We start from the raw sequence: 22,918 nt of genomic DNA on the forward strand, positions 1-22,918 counted from the left end.
TTTACACACACACACACACACACCCGCCCCCCTCCCAAGCCTCGAGTCTGGAACCGCCGAGGGTCCGGGGTCGGGGAGACGGCGGGGCCTGGCAGCCGGCAAGGTCAGGGCTCAGCGCTTCCGCAGCCCCCGCCGCGCTCCAGCTGCTCGGGTCCTGGCGGCTCCTGGGCACCGCGGCGAGGATCCGGAAATGGATTCCGGGCAGCCTTCCCGCACACCTCGGTCCACCCCGACCTGGCCAGAGCCCAGCGCTCCAGGTGGCCGCCGCGCTGCGGCCGGAGCTGCCACTTACTGCGAGACCCGGGCTGGCTCCGCGGAGGAAACGCGCCGGGAAGGGGACCCCGCCACTGCTCCGGCGCCGCTGCGCCCCCAGCCAGAGCCCTGGTCGGCTGGCTCACGACATCAGGCGGCGGGCGGGCGACCCAGGCGGCGGCGCCAGCTCCTCTCCGCCTCCTTCCCTCCCCCGCAGCCGCACTCCTGCAGCCCGATTTTTGTCTGAAGGTCAAACCGCTTTATCGCCTGACGCCTGCGGAGCGAGCGGCCCGAGTGGTAAAAGCACGCACGAGGGGGAAAGTCTGCCTCCCGGCTGGGCTCCGAAGGACCTGCGCTCGGTGTCCCCGGTTCCAGAGGGCTCCCGGGCTGGTCATTTCCATTCTGTGCTCAGTCCCAGGGCAGCGAGACATCTGCTTTCCATAAACCTCGAGGCGGAGGCAGATCCCGGATTATAGGTGGCCGGGATCGCACAGCTGATCCCGCACCCGGAGGCCGAGACAGACACGCAAATGGGTGCCCAATTCCAGAAGGATTTCTCCGTCCGATGACTACAGGCTCCGCGGCCGGCCCCCGGGATGCGCCAATCGCAGGCCAGGGGGGCTGGAAAACCGGGTTGGCTCGGTTTTCAGGTCTACTCCTCCTCGGTCCTGTAAACAAGAATGCAAACACTGTCCCTTCAGGGGAAGTGACTTCAGTTGGATGGGGCCGAGAGAGCTGAAAAGGGCCGGCCTCCTTTATGGGACAGCTCATTATTAAAAACAAACGTGACCAAATATAAAAGGAAAAAAAAAAATTCTGGTTTTTATTCCAACAAACAAGTCAGCTATGATGCAATCAGCACTGGAAATAGTGAGATATCACCGTCTCTCTGGGAGTTTATTTTTTACTCAGTGAATTAGTCCTTCCACACTGAGGAGTGCCTTAGGAGTGAAAGTTGGAAAAAGCACCAAGTCTCTACTCCCAAGCGCTTTACAGTCTAGTGGGGCGGGGGCGGGGTACATGGGGGATACCTAAAAGTACTGTGACAGAAATGTGAGAAAGAGATTTTAGATCACACGGAAAACCAAGAACGGCCTCCCAGAGCAGGCTGGCTTTGAGTTTTTGAAGACCGAACAGGTTTGTAGAACAAAGAGAGGCTGGAGAAAGGGCTGTGGGAGGCAGCAGGGGGTGAGAGATCCAGTTACTGAAGGTGACAAAGAGTGAGATCCCCAGGAGCTTGTTTGCTAAGCTATGCACTGTCTCTGGAAATCAGGGGAACTCTCTGAGGGATTTCAGTGGGGCACGTAAGTGACTTGATTGGATGTGTTTGAGAAAGATTATTTCAGAAGGGATATCAAAGGAGGCCAACCTAAGAAGGGAGTGGGAGTGGAGCTCTGGTAGATGGAAAAGACTCCAAAAGAGAAAGAGAACTTTTTTTTTTTTTTTTTTTTTTTTAGGGTTTGATGCCTACAGGGAAGGGAGCAGAGTTGTAGGCTCTCACCCATAACAAAGTACCACAAACTCAGTAGGTTAAACAGAAACTTATTGCCTCATAGTTCTGGGTGCTGGAAGTTTGAGATTAAGGTCCTAGCTCAGCCATGACATTCACTCACCCTGAAAGCTCTAGGAAAGGATCTCTTCCAGGCCTCTCCCCTAGGTTCTTTTAGTTCCTTGGCTCATGGCAATGTGACTCCAATCTTCACATGGGGTTTTCCCTGCACCCTTGTATCCAAATTTCCCTTTTCTAAGATCACCAGTCACGTTGGATTAGGGACCCACCTGCTGCAGAATGGCTTCATTTGAACTAATTGCATCTTCCCTTCCAGTTACTATGACAAAATACTTGAAATAATCAGCTTATTAAAAGGAAAGTTTTATTTGGGCTCATGTTCTGGAGATTTCAGTACACGGTCACTTGGCCCTGTTTCTTTGGGCCTGTAGCAGCACACTACATCATGCATGGTGAAAGAAGCCTGGTCATTTCGTGGTGACCGAGAAGCAAAGAAACAATTCTACCCATAAGATTCACCCAGTGTGAACTGATTGGCATGAGGATGGAGATGAGAAGAAATATCAGCTGTAAGTAAATAGGCAAAGAGAGTTGCTCTGAAAGGAAATAGAAAAAGAAAATTAGAAAGTACAAGAGGGGCTGGGTATAGTGGCTCACACACCTGTAATCCCAGAGGCTCAGGAGGCTGAGGCAGGAGGATCAAGGGTTCAAAGCCAGCCTCAGTAAAAGCAAGGCGCCAAGCAACTCAGTGAGACCCTGTCTTGATACAAAATAGGGATGGGGATGTGGCTCAGTAGTTGAGTGCCCATCAGTTCAATTCCCACTACCAAAAAAAGGAAGTACAAGAGGGGCTGGGTGTGGTGGTGCATGCTTGTAATCCAAGCTACTTGGGAGGTTGAGGCAGGAGGATCTCAAGTTCAAAGCCAGCCTGGGCAACTTAGTTAGACCCTATCTCGAAATAAGAAAGGAATGGGCTGCACGTCAGTGGTAGAGTGTCCCTAGGTTCAATCCCCAGTGAGGATGGGAGTAGGAAGAAAGGAAGGTGACCAACAATTAGGGAAGTAGAAGTGAAATGTTTAAGAAAGGAGTGATTAATATTGTCCAGAGCTTAGAAGGTCAGACAAGATAATGTTTTTTCTAACATTCTGAGAAACTGCCAGACAGTTTTCCAAATCTGCACCATGTGGGAGTTACAGATTTTTTTTTTTTAATTGAACCCAGGGACACTTAATCACTGAGCCACATCCCCAGCTCTTTTTTCTATTTTATTTAGAGACAGCGTCTTGCTAAGTTGCTTAGGATCTTGCTAAATTGCTGAGGCTGGCTTTGAACTTGTGATCCTCCTGCCCAGATTCTTTTTTAAAAAAATTTAATTAATTGATTTATTTATTCTAATTTGTTATACATGACAGCAGAATGCATTTAATTCATAGTGCACAAATGAAGCACAATTGGGCATTTCATTGTGGTTTTGATTTCCCTAATGATGAATAATGTTACGTATCTTTCTCTTGCTTATTGACCATTTGTACACCTTTGTAGAAATGTCTATTGAAATCCTTTGCCCAATTTTCAAAATTTATTTTTAAAATTGTGGTTATATATCCCTACCATAAAATTTATCATTTTGAGTAGTTTTATGTGTCCAGTTCAATCCCATTGAGTAGATTCACATTGCTGAACAACCAACATTCTTTGCCCATTTTTACATTGTCTTTTCATATTTCTCTATTGTGGTTTGAATTGTCCTATTCTAGGTACAAGTCCCTAATCAGATATTTGATTTGCAAATATTTTCCCTCATTCTGTGGGGCGGCCTTTTACTTTCTTATTGGTGTCCTAATATTCTCTAATAAATTCCTTTAATTCTCATACCAACTAGAATAATTTCTATCATCAGTAGCTAAGAATGCTGGCAAATGTGCTGGGGTCTGTTAAATAACATCCTTTTATATTGTTTTCTATCACCTATCTTATATCATATCTTCTATCCAAACTTGCCACTGTACTTTTATTTTTTCTTAAAGTTTTTTTCCATACTATCCGAACATACTATCCGAACTATCCCGAACTATTCCGAATCCCAGCCACATTGTGTATTTCCTGGGCACAGACGCACAACATCAATGGCTGCCATTAATACAGCTATAAGCATAACTTCCAGCAGCCTTCCCTTTATTTTTATTTTTATCACAGTCATATGAGATCTTACTAGTGCAATCAACGCTCTAGTTAATCCTTTGGCTTTGCAAAAACTTGGAACACAAATATTGTATGTTTGATGGAATTAAATATTGTGCAATTTTCCTTTTTTTTTTTTTTTTTTTTGGTATTGGGGGTTGAACTTAGAGGCACTTGACCACTGAACCACATCCCCAGCCCTATTTTATATTTTATTTAGAGATGGGGTTTCACTGAATTGCTAAGTGCCTTACTTTTGTTGAGGCTGAACTCGTGATCCTCCTGCCTCAGCCTCCCCAGCCACTAGAATTATAGGCATGTGCCGCCTCACACTGCTCTTGTGCTATTTTTTTTTTTTTTTTGCTTTATTTTCATCCTTCCTTCCTGTGCTGGGAATCGAACACACAGCCTCATACATACTAGGCGATAGCTCTACCACTGAGCTACACTCCAGGCCTCTCCCCCACTTCTTGAGATAGGGGTCTATGTTGCTCTGACTAGTTGAAAACTCCCGGGCTCAAGTGATTTTCCTGCCTCAGCTCTGTCTGGCTCCTTAATTTAATTTTTTATCCTAAAATAATATTTAAGAGAGTTCTTGATTCTCAACTTTTCTCTCAATGGCCTCATTTGAAGGAGTAGGACCTGACATTGGATTTTGGGACTAATCTCTAGTGTCCAATTTGTGACTGGAAGGATGGAGTTTCTTTGGGATCTAATTTTTAGGAGCTTCTGAAATGGTGAAGAGAGGGAGGATATCCCAGATAAAGACTTCAGGACCCAGGAAGGAGCTACGTAGTATTATTTGAAATATCACAAGTGTAAAGTGAAATCCTTTCCTGGTAGGTTTTTCAGGTGGATTAGGCTTTGTGACCATCACTTTGTATCTTGGATCTACTCCTTCTTTGTAGTCTACTTTTTTGGGGTGGGGATGGGTACTGGGGATTGAATCCAGGGGCACTTAACCACTAAGCTGCATCTCTGGCCCTTTTTAAATTTTTTTAAAATTTAGAAATAGGATCTTACTGAGTTGCTTAGGTCCTTGCTAAATTGCTGAGGCTGGTTTTGAACTTGTGATCACCTGCCTCAGCCTCCTGAACTGGGACTACATGCGTGCACCACTGAGCCTGGCTTGTGGGCTACTTTTAATCTCACTTCCTTGCTCCTATACCTGCACAACAATCTGTAGTTTTATATTAGGGATTAACAGAAAGATGCCTTTATAAAATAGCTGGAAAAGAGCCCGTATTTGTACAGCCACAGATTCAGCCTGTGTTGACTGAGCACACAGGTTACGCACACCACCACCCTGGCACCAAGGGAACCGAGGTACCTTTCCTATAATAAGCAGTTGGATGACTAATGGGGGCGAGGGTCAACACAAACACAATTAACTGTAAGCCTCTCCATAAAAGAGGTACTAAAAACCATTTTGAGGATTCAAAGGAAGAAGAAATCACATTTTTAAAAAATTAGTTTTTGAGGTGCAGGGATGGAGTCCCAGAGTCTCATGCATGCTAAAAATTGCTCTACCATTAAACCACATCCTAGCCCCAACCTTTTTTCTTTAGTAGTAGAAAAGGCTTCTTGGAGAAGGTAGGAAAGGAGAAGTTTGGTGCACAGTCAAAGGAACCATGACCTGTTGCTACACTGGAGAAAAAGCCTGGTGGTGTGAGACTTGTCGATCCCACACTTGCCCAACATACATAATTATCCAGATTGCCCAGGACTGTGAGTCACTAAGATGCTCCTTTTAGGTGCTGGTTTGAGAACCTAACTTCTTCTATGCACTAAGATTAAACTCCATGGTATTCAGTGGCTCCCTCAATTCTACCTAAGCTGTGCTCCCTTGGTTTTGTGATCTCTGCCCCTTCTGAGCCTGGTGTGGCCTCTTCTTCATCTTCCCCAGTCCACATGCTGCCCATCTTTGATTTTGAAGCTCAGCTGGCCGCCCCTGACGCACTGTTTCACTGACAGCACTTCCAGCCCCTGGGTGCTCTGGCTTTTTGTGTATGCAACTCATCTCGTGACTTTGCCTACTCCTCGAGGAGCCTATGGCTTCTTAACATCTGGATTCCTGTCATGTAGTTAGTATCAATTCAAAATTGTTTTATAAATTGCTATGGTTAGGATAAATGTCCCCCAAAGGCTCGAGTGCTAAAAAGCTTGATCCCCAGATTTGCACTACCTGCAGGAGATGGAACCCTTAGGAGGCGGGGCCTATTGGGAGGTCCTTAGATCATAGGGGCCACACTATTGAAGGGGATGGTGGGACCCCACCCCTTCCTCTTCCTCTTTTCACTTCCCAGCCATGAGGTCAGCAGGTTTGCCCTGCTACACATTCCCACCATGATGCTCCATCTTCAGGCCCAAAGGGGCCAACCGACCATGGACTGAAACCTCCAAAACTGTGAGCTAAAATAAATTCCCTACCCTTGAGGATCTCAGGGATTTGTTACAGTAATGGAAAACTGAAGGACCCATAAATTTATGAAATAATGTCATTTAACAAAACATTAGTTTTAAATAAAAAGAGCACTACTTTGAAAGAAAACAAAGCTTAATTTTAGTTGTATTGATTGTGGTCATAATGTTACATAGAAATGGAAGACAGTCGGTCTAAGCAAAGGAATATTAATAATTCAAATAAAGAACTCACAGATTCTCATTGCTATGGTCTGAATGTGTGTCCTCAAACTCATATTTGAAATCTTTTTTTTGCTGTACTGGGGATTGAACCCAGGGCCTCATGCATGCCACAAGTGCTATATGACAAAGCTACATCTTCAGCCCCATATATTGAAATTTAATTGCAAATGTGATTGTATTAAGAGATAGAAGCATTAAGAGTGTGTAGGTCATGAGGACTCCACCCTATGGATGGATTAATGCCCTGATACAAGGGCTCGGGGGAACCAGCTTTTGTCCCTCTGTTTCTTCTGCCGTGGGAGGACACGGGGTTCAAGGCACCATCTTGGAAACAGAGAGCAGCCCTCACCAGGTACTGTCCCGCCCTGCACCTTGATCTCAGACTTCTGCCCTTCACAACGGTGAGCAAGAGCACATTCTGAGACGTGTGTTGTTGGATGATTTCATCACTGTCCAAACCTCGTTAGAGTCCACCCACACACACACACACACACACGCGCAGATGACATAGCCTACTGTGACTACCGCATGGCCTCTGCTAGGCAGCATCAGCAGAGGATGTGGTACACTTAGGAGCCAAGGTGAACCAAGATTAAATCAAGCACAGGAGAAAATGATGCCATCAAGACTCGATGAACCTGAGAAGAATGAGGTTGCTGCCCGCGTTCACAGCACACGGTCCTTCTTGAAACGTTTTTTATAAGTGGAAGGCAGATGCTCTCAAATAATGATACCAAGCCTGGTATAATAAATATATAAACCAGTCACATAGTAGTTTATTATCATGACCAAGTAGAATCTACTGTACATCGCTGTACTTTAATACAACTGGCAGCACAATACGTTTGTGGACACCAGCTATTATCACCACAAACACGTGAGTAAAGCACAGTGATATGATGTTACATCAGTTCTGATGTCAGTTGGCACTGAATGTCAGCTCCACTATAATCATTTTTTTTTTTTTTGGTACCAGGGATTGAACCCAGGGGTGTTTAACCACTGAACCACATCCCCAGCCCTCTTTTGTGTTTTATTTTGAGACAGGGTCTCAATAAGTTGCCTAGACCCTCACTAAGTTGCCGAGGCTGCCTTTGAATTTGTGATCCTCCTGCTTCAGCCTATGGAGCCTCTGGGATTGCAGGCTTGCACCACCATGGCTGGCCACCATGATGATCTTATGGGACCACCATGGTGTATGTGGTTTATCACTGACCAAAACAGCACATACGACACATGGGTGTATTTATAAATTACCCAGACTCGGGTGTTTTTTTTTATAGCAGCACAAATGAACTAGGATTCTCATCTTTAGAGTGTTTGGGGGTACAGGCTAAAGGAAGCCTGGGGAAACATGTCTCCTTTTGCTTCATCTCAAAGGGCACAAAACCCACCTACTTATTCTGCAACCCCTTAATCCCTCTGTGGAAGAGGAATAAAAACATAAAAATTATGACTATGGCCCAGGCACTAAGAAATGGGGTGGGGTGGAACAATTAATTTTAGATTGACTATGGAGTCAGTTCAGGAACATAGGCACTAACGATATTTCAGAACGGTTGGGAAACTGACAAGGAAATCACTACTGGATTCCATTAGAGGAAGAGCGGAGTTTCCTGTAATGTTTTCTTGAAATGATGATGTATTGATCTTCCTGGGCTAATCCATTAGCCATAGATGCTCCTGACTCTCCCTAGATGTTGCTCAATGGAAGCTTCAGGCCATATCACAAAACCATAAACTTCTTCAAAATGAAGTCCTAAGGCAGAATTTTAGAAAGCCAAGACAGGGAGAGAACTCACGGAGATACTGGTGTGACCTGCAGTCCCAGCTTCTCTGGAGGCTGAGGAGGGAGGACCACCAGAGCCCAGGGGTTGAAGAGGGGTCTGAGCAACACCCTGCCTCAGATAAAACAAGACAACAAAAACCTCTTTCTGGGGACTTGATTACTTTTCTCAGTTCCTTCCCAAAAAATCTCTCATAAATCTCCTTATTTTTTATGCGTGTCTGGAATTTGAAGTTTTGAACCAAAAAGTCTAACTTGAATAAACCAACACAAAACAATTAAAACAGGCAAAGTATTTTATAAAACTGTGCTTCTAGCTGGGTGCGTTGGTATACACCTGCAATCCTAGTGGCTCAGGAGGCTGAGACAGGAGGATCTCTAGTTCAAAGCCAGCTTCAGCAACTTAGTGAGGCCCTAAGCAACTTTGCAAAACCCTGTCTTCTAAATAAAATATAAAAAAGGACTGGGGATGTGGCTCAGTGGTTAAACGCCCCTGGGTTCAATCCCCAGTACAAAAAAACCAACCAACCAACCAACCAACTAAACAAACAAAAACCAAAATTGCACTTCTTAGGACTATGGGATGTTAATTCTTGCATTGTGAATGAAAAAAACAAAACAAAAAGGACTCATGGAAGTATTTCTCTCAAAATCTCCTCTTATCCAACGTGTTCTTATTTTTCATAATTGATTTTTAATTGATTTTCTAACTTCCAAAAGGTTCTCTTCAACATGTAGAGGTTTATTTATTTTATTTTTGCAGTATAGGGTATTGAACCCAGGAACATTCTACCTCTGAGCTGCATCCCCAGCCCCCCCTTTTTTAAAATTTTGATACAAGGCCTCACTATGTTGCCCAGGCTGGCCTTGAACTTGTGTTCTTCCTGCTTAAGTCTCCTGCATAGCTGGGACTACAGGTGTAGTCCAATACACCTGGCCAATAGAATTGTTGTTTTTGGCATTGAGGTTTGAACCCAGGTGCACTTAACCACTGAGCCACATCTCAGCTCTTTTTTGCATTTTATTTAGAGACAAGGACTCACTGAGTTGCTTAGTGCCTCACTTAGTTGCTCAGACTATCTTTGAATTTGAGATCCTCCTGTCTCAGCCTCCTGAGCCACTGGGATTACAGGGGTGTGGCACTGCACCCAGCTGTTGCTGTTTTTGTTAAACATTTTTGAGAGGTGCTGGGGATTAAACCCAGGGCTTTTCTGTGTTGTGAGCCATCCATGAGCTGCCTGTGGGCCACCACGCATCAAGCCTAGTGGATAGGAATTACCAGTGTCTGGGAATGTGTCTGGGAATTATCAGTGGATATTTTCTCTGGTCAACTGCCCAGGGACATTGTGAATTTCTACCTTGCTCTGCCGTGTCCCACACAGCACCTGAGATGGGTGTGTCCTGACAAGATGCCAATCAACCTGCTGACTGCAAGACATCATGAAGCAAGAGTCTGCCCTTAAAATCTTATCCCTGCCTTTGATGTACCCCCTTAATTAAACCTCCGGAGCCATCTTTCCTTTGTCTAGTTCCAGCTTTTGTGTGGACTGGATCTATCAGGGGCTCCACTTTTGTAAATACATTTCTGACTCTTTGTCTTTTGTTTTTCACTAATTATTTTAGACTTTTAAGTTTTCAGGTGGTTTATATCCTCCTTGGCAGGAAGAAGAACCCCCCCCCCCCCATGAGACGCTGGCCGTCGCTCCTTATATTACTGCATGCTCCACATGCATTCTACCACTGAGTTACACCAACAGTGGGGGGAAAAAACTTTAAATAAACATAACTTACAAACAGAAAAGGTCACAAGTACCAAGGCTGTAACAGCTCAGCGGGTTACCATAAAGAAATGAATTACAGTAGATGGGGTAGAGAGAGAAGATGGGAGGGGAGGGGAGGGGGGATAGTAGAGGATAGGAAAGGTAGCAGAATACAACAGTTACTAATAGGGCATTATGTAAAAATGTGGGTGTGTAACCGATGTGATTCTGCAATCTGTATTTGGGGTAAAATTGGGAGTTCATAACCAACTTGAATCTAATGCATGAAATATGATATGTCAAGAGCTTTATAATGTTTTGAACAACCAATAAAAAAAAAAAAAGAAACCACAGCACAGCAAATACCACCCAGACCAAGAAGCAGGACACCCAGCTCCCCACATGCCCTCTCTCAAGTATAGCTTTGAGCTAGATATATTTTCCATGGAAATAATATTATTGATGTTAGTAACTGCCCAGATTGCCCATAAAAGCCACAAAATGTACTGGGACTCTAGCAAAATGGCATCATATCAACATCACTGGTTTCGTGGGGAAATGCAATTTCAGTTCCAAATAGGTCAGGGGCTTGTCTGGATTCATCATCCTTGAATTTCAAGGACTCTGGGTGGGTGGGGTACTTGTGGAGGGAGAAGGAGCTATGCCAAGGTCCCCCCTACAGTGGTTCAGGTCAACCCACCCTGGGTTCAACTCACTGTAGGCTGAATTTTTTTTTTTTCCTTTAGGAGATGGGGCATCTCCCTCTGTTCAAGAGAGTCTCTGGTCTGAGCCTCCACAGTATTTGTGTTAGTTGGGAGTTCAGGGACATCCAGATGGTAGAGACAGCAACAAACAAGACCCGGCAAGAGAAAGGAGCTGAAATGGCTTGCTAATCTTGTCTGTGTCCACCTCTTTTCTTTTCCTTGCCAGTTCTACCTGCCTCTGACCTTGGGTTTTTCATACACTATAGGGGAGGGAAAGGGGAAGAGAGTAGATCTCTTCTCCCAGAGCAGGCACACAGCCGCCCTGGGAACCCAGAGGTATCGGGTTTCTCTGACCCAGTGACCTTGATTCCTGGACTGGATTAGGATCAGTGGTCACCAAGCCCTTCGCGCATCCAGCCCTGTTCTACTGACCTGAACTCCCCTCCTCAAGGACCCTGCCCTCAAGGCCACACCCAGAAACTTGAGACACCCCCAGGCTGTGTGGCAGGCATGGCCACTGGGGAAAATGGAGGACTCACACTGGAGGCCATCCGTCCCGAGTGCCCTGGACAGGGGAAGCCTTGGGCCACCCGCCATGGCTCCCACCACCCTGCCCCTCCCAGCCGTCTGGTGACAGCTCAGACAGTGGTGCCCCTTGGTTTTCTGCCTGAGTTAAATGTGGGGAGAGGGCTGCTTTTTTCAGGTCTTGTCACTATTTTTCCTTGTCACAGATCCAACATGGCTTCTGGGACTTAAGGTCACTGCAGCCTTATAGGGGTCTTTCCATTTTCTTTTGGCAATGGATCAGCATTAATGAGTATTTAGGCTGTGTCCCCAGTAGGCCCAGCACACAGGGAGCATCCAGGGACACAATAGCTATCCAAGTCGAGGGTCTATTGAAGGGAACTTATTTCTAAGAAATCACCAATTGCTCCTGTTTTTTTGTTTAAAATGCTCTTGAGGAGATAGAACAATCCAGGGAAGAGTACAGGTGAAGAATCATATATCCTGAGGGTCTTCATTCTTATCCTTGGGTCCCGATGGAGGACCTCGAGTGTCAGTGATATATCAAAACGATTTGGATGGAAATGCAATCAGAGCCCAGTAGCCTGTGAAGCATTTTGAGGGACCGGTGGAGGGCGACAACCTTGGGGACATCCCAAGACTTTTGCAGCAGACAGAGGTTACTCATCAATATTTGCCTTGAAGCCCCGTGCAGAGGCCGCCTCACCATGATTCACTCCTGGCATTTCGGTTATCTGCCTTGTTGACCATGGTCTGAAAATACTCGATGGAAATTTTCAGAAATAAATAACTCCTAAGTGTTAAATAACTTGCATTACCATATATTGTTATAACTGTTCTGCGTTGTTATTAGTGAGTGTTGTTCATCTCCTACAGGGTCAAATTTGCAAATTAAACTTTATCATAGGTATGGATGTAGAGGAAAAAAAAATCATGGACTATATAGTGGGAGGGACTATCTGTGGTTTTAGGTATTGCACTGAAGGAAGGGTTTTGAATATATTCCCCAAAGAAGGAGGGAAGGCAACAGCATTTAAAATTGAGTGAGCCACAGAAAAATGATGCAGATTTGAAACTATTTTGGAAAGCACACGAGGGCTTTTCATGGGGCTTTTCATGATCCATGGTTCTGAGGCCAGGCTACAGCCTCAAAGTTGAGTTGAAGCTCTACATTCAGAGAAGGGGATGTGGCTCAGTGGGTAGAGCACTCACCTAACAACATGTGGGAGGCCCTGGGTCCCACCCCAGCACTGAGAGGAAACAACAACAACAAACAAACACCACTACCTCCACCATCCACAACCACAAACCCACCAAACTGCAGTTTACCCTTCTGGGAAGAAGGAAGAAATAGGAGGGAGGAAATGCCCCCGTGAGAACTCCATCCTTGCAGGGTCCCCAGAAGAGGTCTCTCAGTCAGGCTGTATTTAGGTCCTTAACACATCAAAGTTCACACATTGGAAACTGCCCCCAGGGCTTCACAGAGAGCCTTTGAGGTGCCAGGATTTCAAAATCTTCCTCCCACACACTCCGCAAGGGCTGGACTATCATTTCTCAAGTTGGTTCCTGAGACTGGTGTCAAGAGGCGGATCTGAGGATCCTGAAGTCAGAGACAGGTCCTCTGACTCCTGCGGTTTCTAGAGTCAACAGTTTGAAGAATTTCACTGCAGTTCTGTTTAGATGACAGCTGCAAAATGTGGAGTGTGCTGTTCCCCCACTTACAGCTTGTCAAGTACAGGACTAGAAAGCTCAGTGGAGAGAGGGCCAACACACCTGGTGGTTACAGAGCTGCACAGGGGAAAGGCTGACCTTGAAAAGCTGGGCAGGACTGGAGAGGTGATAAGGGGTCAGGTTCCCAGCAGGTGCTCCTGAGGTGAGATGATGCTTATCTACAGGGCTCCCAGGAAGTGGAGGGTGGGGTGTGCGTGTGCTGGTTTCTGATTCACCTGCCATCTTTTTTGGTGAGTCCTTTTCACATCTCTGGAAAACCAAATCTCATGCTTATTGATGTGGGTGAGGGTGTGGCGTGTGCCTTTCTTGAAAACTGAAGCAGAACAGAAAATTCTTGAATGTCAACTAAACCGGCGTTCTACTTAGGGAGGCCTCAGGAATACAAAGGTCACCAGTCTCTCTGCTCCTTAGACGTCTATGGGAGACTTTCCAACACTTTTCTTTCTTTCTGTTCTCTTTTTTATACCAGGGATTTGAACCCAGAGGTGTCTAACAATTGAGCCATATCCCCAACCCTCTTTCAAAATTTTTTATTTTGAGACATGGTCTCACTAAGTTGCTTAAGGCCTTGCTAAGTTGCTGAGGCTGGCCTTGAACTTGCAATCCTCCAGCCTCAGCCTCCTGAGCTGCTGGGATTACAGGCCTGTGCCACTGTGTCTAGCTCCAACCATTCTTTTGATCCCATTGCATTAGACTCTTGGCTGCAGGGCCTCAGTTTTCCCAGGGGTTTCCACATAATGGGCCTGGTGAAGAAATGATTCCACTTTTGTCTAATCTTAGAATTCACAGTGGACCTTCCGACAGGACACTTCTCCATCTTTGATGTGGGGATGGTTTCAGTTCTGCCCTCTGCCCCTCTCCCAATTCCAGATCTGGCCTTGCAGGCTGTGCTTCTGAACTTAGAGAACACTGAAATGTTCTGTGTTACAATTCTCTGCAGCAGCATCTGGAAACTACAGTCAGAAGGGGGAAGGTTTATCTAGGAGGGAAAGGGCCACGCTCTATGGAGGGCCATCCATGAATTTTATCTTTTCAGTCCTCTTAATGGCCCAATAATGTCGGTACTATGAGACCTATTTTCAAGAAAGGATAATGAAAAAAAGAAAAGAAAGAAAGGATAATGAGAAGTGGAGAGGGTGAGAACTGGAGAAGTTCACTATTAGCCACTAGACGCCTGGAGACCTGAGATTTGAGTCCAGCTCCGTGTGCTCCGGGTTCAGGTCTTGGCACAGCCATGGAACATTGTACTTCTCATAAAACATACCGTGAAACTTTTAGATAAACACAAACTTTAGATAGACAAGTATTTGCTTATGGTACAAAGTAACCAACTCAAAAGAATTACCTCCTGAGAAAATCGGAAGCATTGTTTTGGGCTAGGGTTGTAGCTCAATGGTAGAGCGCTTGCCCTGCATGAGGATTTGATTCTCAGCACTGGATAAAAATAAATAAAATAAAAGTGTTGTGTCAAAAAAAGCGCATAGTTTTCATATTGCACATCAGATTTTTTTTTTTTTCAGTGCTGGGGATGGAATCCAGGGCCTCGTGCATGTAGGTCAATGCTATGTCACCTCCAGTCCCTCATCTATTATTCTTAAGTGAACCTTCAACAGAGATAAGCATGAACAACAACGAGCTCAAGGGTGACTTCAAACCATCCTCATTCTTGTGAATCCCTGGGAGGGAAATTTGTTAGGTCTAGGGTCATAGACTAGGAATTAGGAATAAATTTGAAGATATTGCCTTATGGACAAATCACAAACTGGTGGCCCAGCGGGACATATTCATCCAGAGCCACCCATTGGCCAGCGGTGGAGCAGGGACCGGGCCTCCAACTTGCCAGGGACCAGCCCCTGCTCTTTCTAGGATACTGCATTCTCCTACAGCCCTCTCTCCCGAAGTCAAAAATAAGCCAGAGTGATATTTAGCAAAGATGGTCAGTATTTAGGACCGTCACTGAGTGGTGACAGTGAGATTGGGTAGAAGAAATAAAAAGATAGGTAGAAAAAAAAAACAAAAGGAGGGGTAAGAAAAATATGTGTGTGTGTGTGTGTGTGTGTGTGTGTGTGTGTATATATATATATATATATATATATATATATATATATATATATATATATATATATATATTTGGTATCAGGGATTAAACGCAGGGGCCTTAACCACTGACCACATCCCCAGGCTGTTTTTGTATTTTATTTAGAGACAGAGTCTCACTGAGTTGCTTAGTGCCCTGCTTTTGCTGAGGCTGGCTTTGAACTTGCAATCCTCCTGCCTCAGCCTCCCAAACTGCAGGGATTACAGGTGTGCACCACTGCCCTGGCTCTGATCTGTTCTTTACTTATTCCTTCAAAATCTTTTGAGCCCGTAGTAAGGCTGCAGGCACTTGATAGGTTAAAGATAAGCCCCGACACGCCTTCTTTTCCTTACCTTTCACACATTTGTCTCTAAATCGTTCATCCAACAAATATTTTTTTATTTAGATGGGGTGCACCACGGTGCCTGGTAAGAAAATATAATTTTCACCTGAAGTTCTGCGTGCCTTTTCAGGCCTGTCACTCTCAAATTTCTGAGACATCTATAAATCTTAGAGTTGCTGAATATTTGACCATTTATGAAAATTACTTTGTGCCTTTGCAATGAGTAGATTAGGCAGAGAGAGTACACATTTTAAGAAATGTGTAATTTAGGGGACTTTCCGACGTTATCTACTGACCATATCAGGCTAAAGATCCTGAGAACAGCAGATACTACAAACCATCTGTGATCACCAGACTGATGTCACCTCTATATACCTCCATGCCCACCCCTCAACACCCCTTCCTTTAATCTTGAACAGCCTGAGAATCCCAAAAGTGCCCCACTCTCCAGCTGCCTGTATTCTCCCTCCAGTGTTTTCCTTAATAAATCTCTGTGCCTTTGTGATTGACACATCCTTAAATTCATTTCTGCAACATCTGCCAAAGACCCCAATTGTCCTGAGTTGAGCTCCCTGTCTCCAGGAAGTCCTCTGACCTCTTCCGGTGACAGTAGCCATAATAAATGAATTGGCATTTACTCTGTATTGCAGAGTGCTGAGCGCTGTATAAAGGACTTATGCTCTTTATCACATTTAAGTCTCACAATGGCCCAGGAAATAGATTTGCATCTTTGTTATTTAGCCAAGGAGAGCAAAATTTGGGAGACAAGGTCACTTGCCTAATATTCCACCAGTAAAACATAAAAGGTAATGCTCAAGCCCAAGTGTGTCAGAATCAAAGCTCTTGCTCTTAATGTGTGTTCTTCAGCTGCAGTCTCCTGTGTTCCCTCATGGGTCACCTCCCACCTGTGTGACAGGGCTGAGCCCCCAACACTTCCCCTCAAGGGGTCCTTCCTAGGATTTGCCTCATTTCACAGATAAAGGAACCAGAGCACAGAGAAGTTAAGTAATTTGCACAAAGGTACACAGCTAGTCATTAGAACGATGTGATATTGTAGCTTATTACATAATAAGAAATGCATATTTGGTCTCTCCCCTGTTTCTTTTTTCTTTTTTTTTTTTTTTTGACCCATTACAAACATGTCTACTTGCACACAGTTTCTAAAACCTTTGGAACCTTCAAAGTGATAAATTATCTTTGAATGTTAATGAGATGGCTGACTAATGGCTGGGGCTCTGGGCCCAGGGCTCAGGAGGGAGCCTCAGGAGGCTTGTCAGGGGAAGGAAACAGTGAGGTTAGAGGGTTGGAACTTGCAGCCCCAACCCTCACTGCACAGCCGACCCCCACCTCCAGAGGGCAGAGAGGGACTGGAGATGGACTGAGTCGCCAAGGGCGGTGATTCAACCAATCACGCCTATGTTAAGAAGTTTCTATAAAAACCCAAAGGGACGGTGTTAGCTCAACACGTGGAGGTCCAGGGACACCGAAGAGGCCACGGAGGCCCCTCCGCCCTTCCCCCACTCCTTGCCCTAAGCATCTCCTCCTCTGTGATACCTTTTAGGCTAAACCAGTGAACACGATTCAGTGTTTCCCTGAGTTCTGTGAACCCGAGGAGGGGTCCTGGGAACCTTCAGTTCATAGAACAATGTTAGACAAAAACACGTGGCTAACTATCGCTCGCACACACACACACACACACACACACACACACACCCCAGTGGTCATGGGAACCTCTGATTTACAGCCCGTAGGTCAACCTGGGGCTTGCACCTGGCCTCTGGGATGGCGGGGTGGATTAGTGAGGTCTCCAGGGGACCTGGGAGATGGGTGATGGACACCTGTCCTCTCCCTTCTACACCTCCACCTGACTCCAGAGAATCCAAGTTCACGGTCAGAGTCAGCAGCTCTGTTCCTTTAGGAGACCAGCGCATGGGGCACCTCACCTGAAGAGCCATTCACAGGAGCCTTTGGCCCCACTTGGGACCTGTCTCCTGTTTTCATACAATGGCTCAAATCTCCATGTGGCTTTTGTGAGAAACAGAAAGCTCGGTGGTCCATTTTTAGAATGGAATATTTAGCCTTAATTGGCAAGATCCAGTTGTAGCCATTTTAAGGATAGCCCTTCCCTTTGCCCGCCCCAATTTTAAAATTAGCCAGTCGCGTAAACGGTGACCCCGAGCTCCTCCTATCAGGGCAAGGGGGAGCGCTGCCCTAGGAGATAAACGCAGGTGGCCTGGAGGCTAGGTGGCCTGCTAGCCAGGTTGGCAGCCAGGAGGGGGTCCTGGGAACCTTCAGAAGTAGAGTTTGCCTCGCCCACCCAGTTCAGAACAGTGTTTGATTTCTTGCAGCATCTCAGTATTTCTAACAATTTGGGTCAACTTTATTTGAAAAATAGCCTTTGCATTCTGCTGTAAATTCTTCAGGAGCCACAAAAGCATGGTGGCTGTAAACATGATGCATCTAGACAGTAGGTAGAAACTGTGGGCATCGGGAGAGGCAGGGAGATCTTTAAAAGCACTAGATGTGTTACCTCTGTGGGGCTCAGCCTCTCGCCCTTATCAAACACAGACCTGAGTTCATTGACTTTACACCACGAGGCTCATCAGAAAAGCAAGGGCACAATTCTCTGATCAAAGCTGCCTGGGAGGAGTCTTCAGTTCAGCAGGAGGCAGGAACTTCTAAAGCCCTTCCCAGGACTTCAGCTATTCCCCCCTCCCGCCCCTTCTGGCAACACAACCCTTCACTTGCCATGCGTTAGTCCTTCCGTGCTGGGACAGGCATCTTAGGGCTAAATGGGCCATCCAAGATGACGACATCAGGCACCAGACACCAGACCTGAACGGGGTTCTGCCCTCATCATTCCTACACAAACCAGAAAGCTACCTGGGTCGCAGGCTGGCCGGGCTCAGGTTTCACCCCCACCTCCCACAGTGTCCTCTGGCTCCCAGCCTTCTCCCTTGGGTAGTCAAGGACAAACTGTTTTGTTTGCCTGGGTCAGTTCCTTCAATCTAAGGCCCCACTACAATGGCCCTACTACCCTTTGAGCACTTTTATGGTGCCATAAAACTTTACAGCAGCCTGCTGGAATAAAACCGTCCCACATTTCTGAATGGAGCTATTTATGACAGACCAGAGCACTATGCCCCCTGATAATACTAGCAGATATTAGGCTTTTCTTTTTTTTTTTTAAATTTTTTTAATATTTATTTTTTTTTTTTTAGTTTTCGGCGGACACAACATCTTTGTTTGTATGTGGTGCTGAGGATCGAACCCGGGCCGCACGCATGCCAGGCCAGCGCGCTACCACTTGAGCCACATCCCCAGCCCAGATATTAGGCTTTTCAAAAGGGAGTGAGTTACAGCCACTGACAGCTGGCTTATGGGAACCCCATCATGGTAGAGCTAAGCCGACTGTGAACAGCTCAGCTAGAAAACAGCGTTTGAGTCCCACAACATCAACCAGAAATGAATGGCCTTCTGCTTCGCCACATCCATGCTGCTTGAGTGTCTCAAATCCGCCTGCGTCTCTCCCCCAATTTTTTGGCTTCCTGGCTCTTTTCTTGCCTGGGTTGGCAGGGCTCACTAAGAGCTTTGTCAGCAAATCCCAGGGAACTGGTTGGTCTTTTCCTTCAGTCGTTAGCAGGCAAGAAATAAAAACCAGGAAAAAGCTGGCAACTCAATCACAGATTGTCTCTTCCCGTGCCCGGGACTAACCAGCCAGTGCAGAAAAGTATCCTCAGACCCCTTGAAGCCTCCTTACCTGCCATCCATAACGGCCATTGGTGCATCAGACACTGGCCCCAGCTTCCTCCAAATGGGGACTCTGCTCCCTGCAGCCCTCAGACAATTGGGCCCATTATAGTCATCAGGCTGCGGAGTTAAAGGGTGGCCCTTAGGAAAATATAAACAGCTTGTCAGCACAAGCCAAAGGGGCGGGGCTGCGGTGCCAGGGGACAATGGGAGCCAATGACCAGCCTCTTGGGCCTGTGTTTGCTTAAGATATTGTGTTTCATTCTGAAGTTGGGAGTTGGGAGTAAGAAGCACTAAATAGAAAGGCCAATGCCTCTTTTTCTTCTTCTTCTTCTTTACATTGAGGTTCTAGATTTCTAATGTTTTTCTTTCTTTCATTTCTTTGGATTGAACCCAGAGGCACGCTACCACTGAGCTACGTCCCCAGTCCTTTTAATTTTTCATTTTGAGACAGGGTTTCCCTAAACTATCTAAGTTGACCTCGAACTTGCCTTAGCCTCTCAAGTAGCTAAGATTACAGGCGTGCGCCTCAGTGTCTGGCTATTTCTGATGTTTCTTTAACAACCATCTTTGCGTGGGTAACACCCTCATGTAACTCTCAAGCTTGAATCCTGCTCTGAAATTCAGATTCCTAATTATAACTATAGGACACATGTCACTGAAGCTTCTCGACTCTCCAAGCCAACGTCTCCCCATCCAGTCTTGCCCACCTGCGACATATTTGCTTTTCCCATTTTCACGGAGCAGGTGTCTGAAACTATGGGCTCTGAGTTCCCTTCATGAAGCATCAATGTCCTAGATTTCAGTTTCCAAGTACCCAGAAGAAAGCTTCTGATAGATGCACCCAACAAGTCAGGCATCTGAGATTGGCATTGCCTGGGCTCTATGTCAGGAAGTGTCTGACTGCCACAGTGAGGGGAGGGGACATTACAGAGTAGAACTGTCTGGGCTTCCTTAAGTATGTAGTATCTCATTGACTCAGGCCTGAGCAGAACCCCTGACAGTATAGTGCAGGGTGTTCTTCAGGAAGCCTTGGGGATATGGTTCCCACAGAGGCTGAAGCCCTGCTCTGGGAGTCACCACTCTGGGCAGGCAGGGTGACACAGAGCCAGGAGTCCATGATCTCACAGACTTTTAAGGTCAGGGTCTGGAGGGTGGCCAAGGCTTTCTCTGGCAGAACTTGACAGGATTCTGGGTTTAAACCGGTCTGTCTTGAGCTAAACTGGTCCTTGACCCTAGGGACACAGGCTTCAAGTCAGATTCTGGAAGCAGACGGTAGGTTATGGATATGGTCTTCAAGGGGTCTTCAGGCATCTGAGCATTTCCTATGGATGGCTTTCAAGGAAGGAGACAGAGTTCATATGAGGCCTTCTTCCTGGAGGAAGTCCCTCTTGAGGAACTGAGAAATAAGTGGGGAACCAACTGCTTCTCCTTCCCTGGGGAAATGCAGGCAGAAGTATAGATGTGGGAAAGAAGGAGTCTGCAGGTAAGGAGCAAATTTTGCCAGCTTGGAAAGTTCCCAGATGCACCTCATTTCTACCTCCTCCCTACCATGCAGGTCCACCCCTTTTGGGACCTTCCTGGTATTTTGGAGGGGCATTGTGAAAATCTCAGCGCTTACAGCACAGGTGTAGTAAATTTTTCTCTGCTTGACCCACAGAAAGGGGCAGGTGAGAAATTTATCCAAGGTTCTTCCTTAAAGTTCTACTAACACCTGCTTCACCCCGATCCTTGGACAGTCTTCTGTTGTATGCCCCTTATGGGACTTTGGTGAGCATCAAATGGCCCTGGCTCCGGATCATAGAATCCAGAAGTTCTGATGAACATTTCATAGATCCAGCACCTCCTGGGGCGAACCTTCTTGGCAAGCAGAGCATCAAGCCCACCCAGCTCAGCTTGGAAGGCTGTCAGCTAAGGCACCATCATTAGGCCTCCAGAGGGAGGCAGGGATAGGCCAGGACTTCACCAGGGCCTTCAGGGTCTCACTGCATGTCCAGGGGGAGGCTTTCCTGAACAGCGGCAGGAAGAGCACCTGGGCAGTTCTTTCAGAGTGAAGTAGCCACAGCCTCATCCTTCAGTAGGCCCCACCCCTCAATAGGCCCCACCCCTCAGTAGGCCCCACCCTCAGTAGGCCCCACCCCTCAGTAGGCCCCACCCCTCAGTAGGCCCCACCCCTCAGTAGGCCCCACCCCTCAGTAGGCCCCTTCATTTCCAGGAGTCTGGGTGGGGCCTGACTGCACATCATCACGTGACCAGATTTGGACGTGGTTGGCCAGATGCCCGGACAACCTGGAGAACCAGGCTCGAGAATTCTGACCTCTCTTGCTGGGCATATTGGAGCTAAGTATTCTTTTAAATTTTTAATTTCATTTTGATTGCCACAATTATAGTATATACTTATAGGGGTGTGGTGTGATAGTTTGATATAGATATACATTGTGTAGCAATCAAATCAGGATAATCGCATATCCATCACCTTAAACATTTATTATTTTTTCTTTTTTTGTGGTGAGAATGTTCAAAATCCTCTCTTCTAGCCATTCTGAAATATACAATACACGGTTGTTAATTATAGTCACCCTTCTGTGCAACAGAACAACAGAATATTTATTCCTCCTATTTAACTTTATGGCAAATGTCAGGATTTCATTCTATTTTTATAGCTGAATAGTATTCCATTGTATGTGTGTGTGTATTGTTATATACAGACATACATACATATATTTATGTATGTATATGTATATATGATTTTCTTTTTCCAGTTATCCACTGATGACCACTTAGGTTTATTCCATGTCTTGGCTTCTGTGAATAATGCTGCAATAATCATGGAAGTGCAGATCTCTTTTCAACATACTGATTTCATTTCCTTTGGATATATGCCCAGCAGTAGGACTGCTGGCTCATATGGTAGTTCTATTTTTAATTTTTTGAGAAACTTTCATTTTTGAGAAACTTTCATTCTGTTTTCCAAAATGGCTGTATAATTTCCATCTATATCAACAGTGTGTAAGAGTTTCCCTCTCTCTACTTCTCTATAGCCTCATTAGCATCTGTTACTTCCTGTCTTATTGATAATAGCCATTCTGAGGTCCAGTGATAGTTATTGTGTTTAGATTTGGTTTTCCTGAATGGTTACTAATGTTGAGTCTTTTTCAGACGCCTGCTGGATATTGTGGTTATTATTATTTTCTGTACTGAGGGTTGAAACCAGGGGTGCTCTACCCGCCCTGAGCTACATCCTTCTCAATTTTAAACTTTGAGACAGGGTCTCCTTAAGTTTCCCAGGTGAGCCTCAAACTTGAGATCCTCCTACCTCAGCCTCCAGAGTAGCTGGAGTTACAGGTGTGTACCACCATACCCTACTCATGTCATCTTTTGAGAAATGTCTTTTGACCATTTTTTTTTTCTTTTGACCATTTTTAAATCAGATTATTATTTCCTCTACTGAGTTTTTCAGCTTCCCTCTGTGTTCCAGATACTAACTCCTTGTCAGATGCATAGTTTTACAAATATTTTCTCCCATTCTGTAGGATGTCTCTTTACTATTGTTCCCTTTGGTGTGCAAGAACTTTTTGGTTTGATGTCACTCCATTTGTCCTCTTTGGTTTTTGTTGCCTATACTTTTGGAACCATTTATTTATTTATTTGTC

General features: G+C 45.7%; 1 protein-coding gene across 8 annotated transcripts in view; it reads right to left on the minus strand.

Annotated features, from left to right (window-relative positions):
• The window catches only part of Trim2 (tripartite motif containing 2), a 199,875-nt gene that overhangs the window by 123,405 nt on the left and 53,552 nt on the right, over positions 1-22,918 (minus strand). For 2 of the 8 annotated variants that reach the window (XM_046458898.2, XM_046458897.2), the window contains exon 1: positions 564-945. The exons of 2 other annotated variants lie outside the window; for them this stretch is intronic. In XM_046458898.2, the coding sequence (XP_046314854.1) occupies positions 564-683 (120 nt within the window). In that variant the 5' untranslated portion in view covers positions 684-945. Of the gene's footprint in view, positions 1-292; positions 946-19,275; positions 19,404-22,918 lie in introns of those variants that run through there. 4 more of the 8 variants (XM_046458902.2, XM_046458903.2, XM_046458901.2 and 1 more) reach the window with 4 other exon arrangements.

The sequence above is a fragment of the Marmota monax genome, unplaced genomic scaffold (genome assembly GCF_021218885.2).
Source record: "Marmota monax isolate L192 unplaced genomic scaffold, Marmota_monax_Labrador192_F-V1.1 WCK01_AAM20220418_F8-fsc00002, whole genome shotgun sequence".
NCBI lineage: Eukaryota > Metazoa > Chordata > Mammalia > Rodentia > Sciuridae > Marmota > Marmota monax.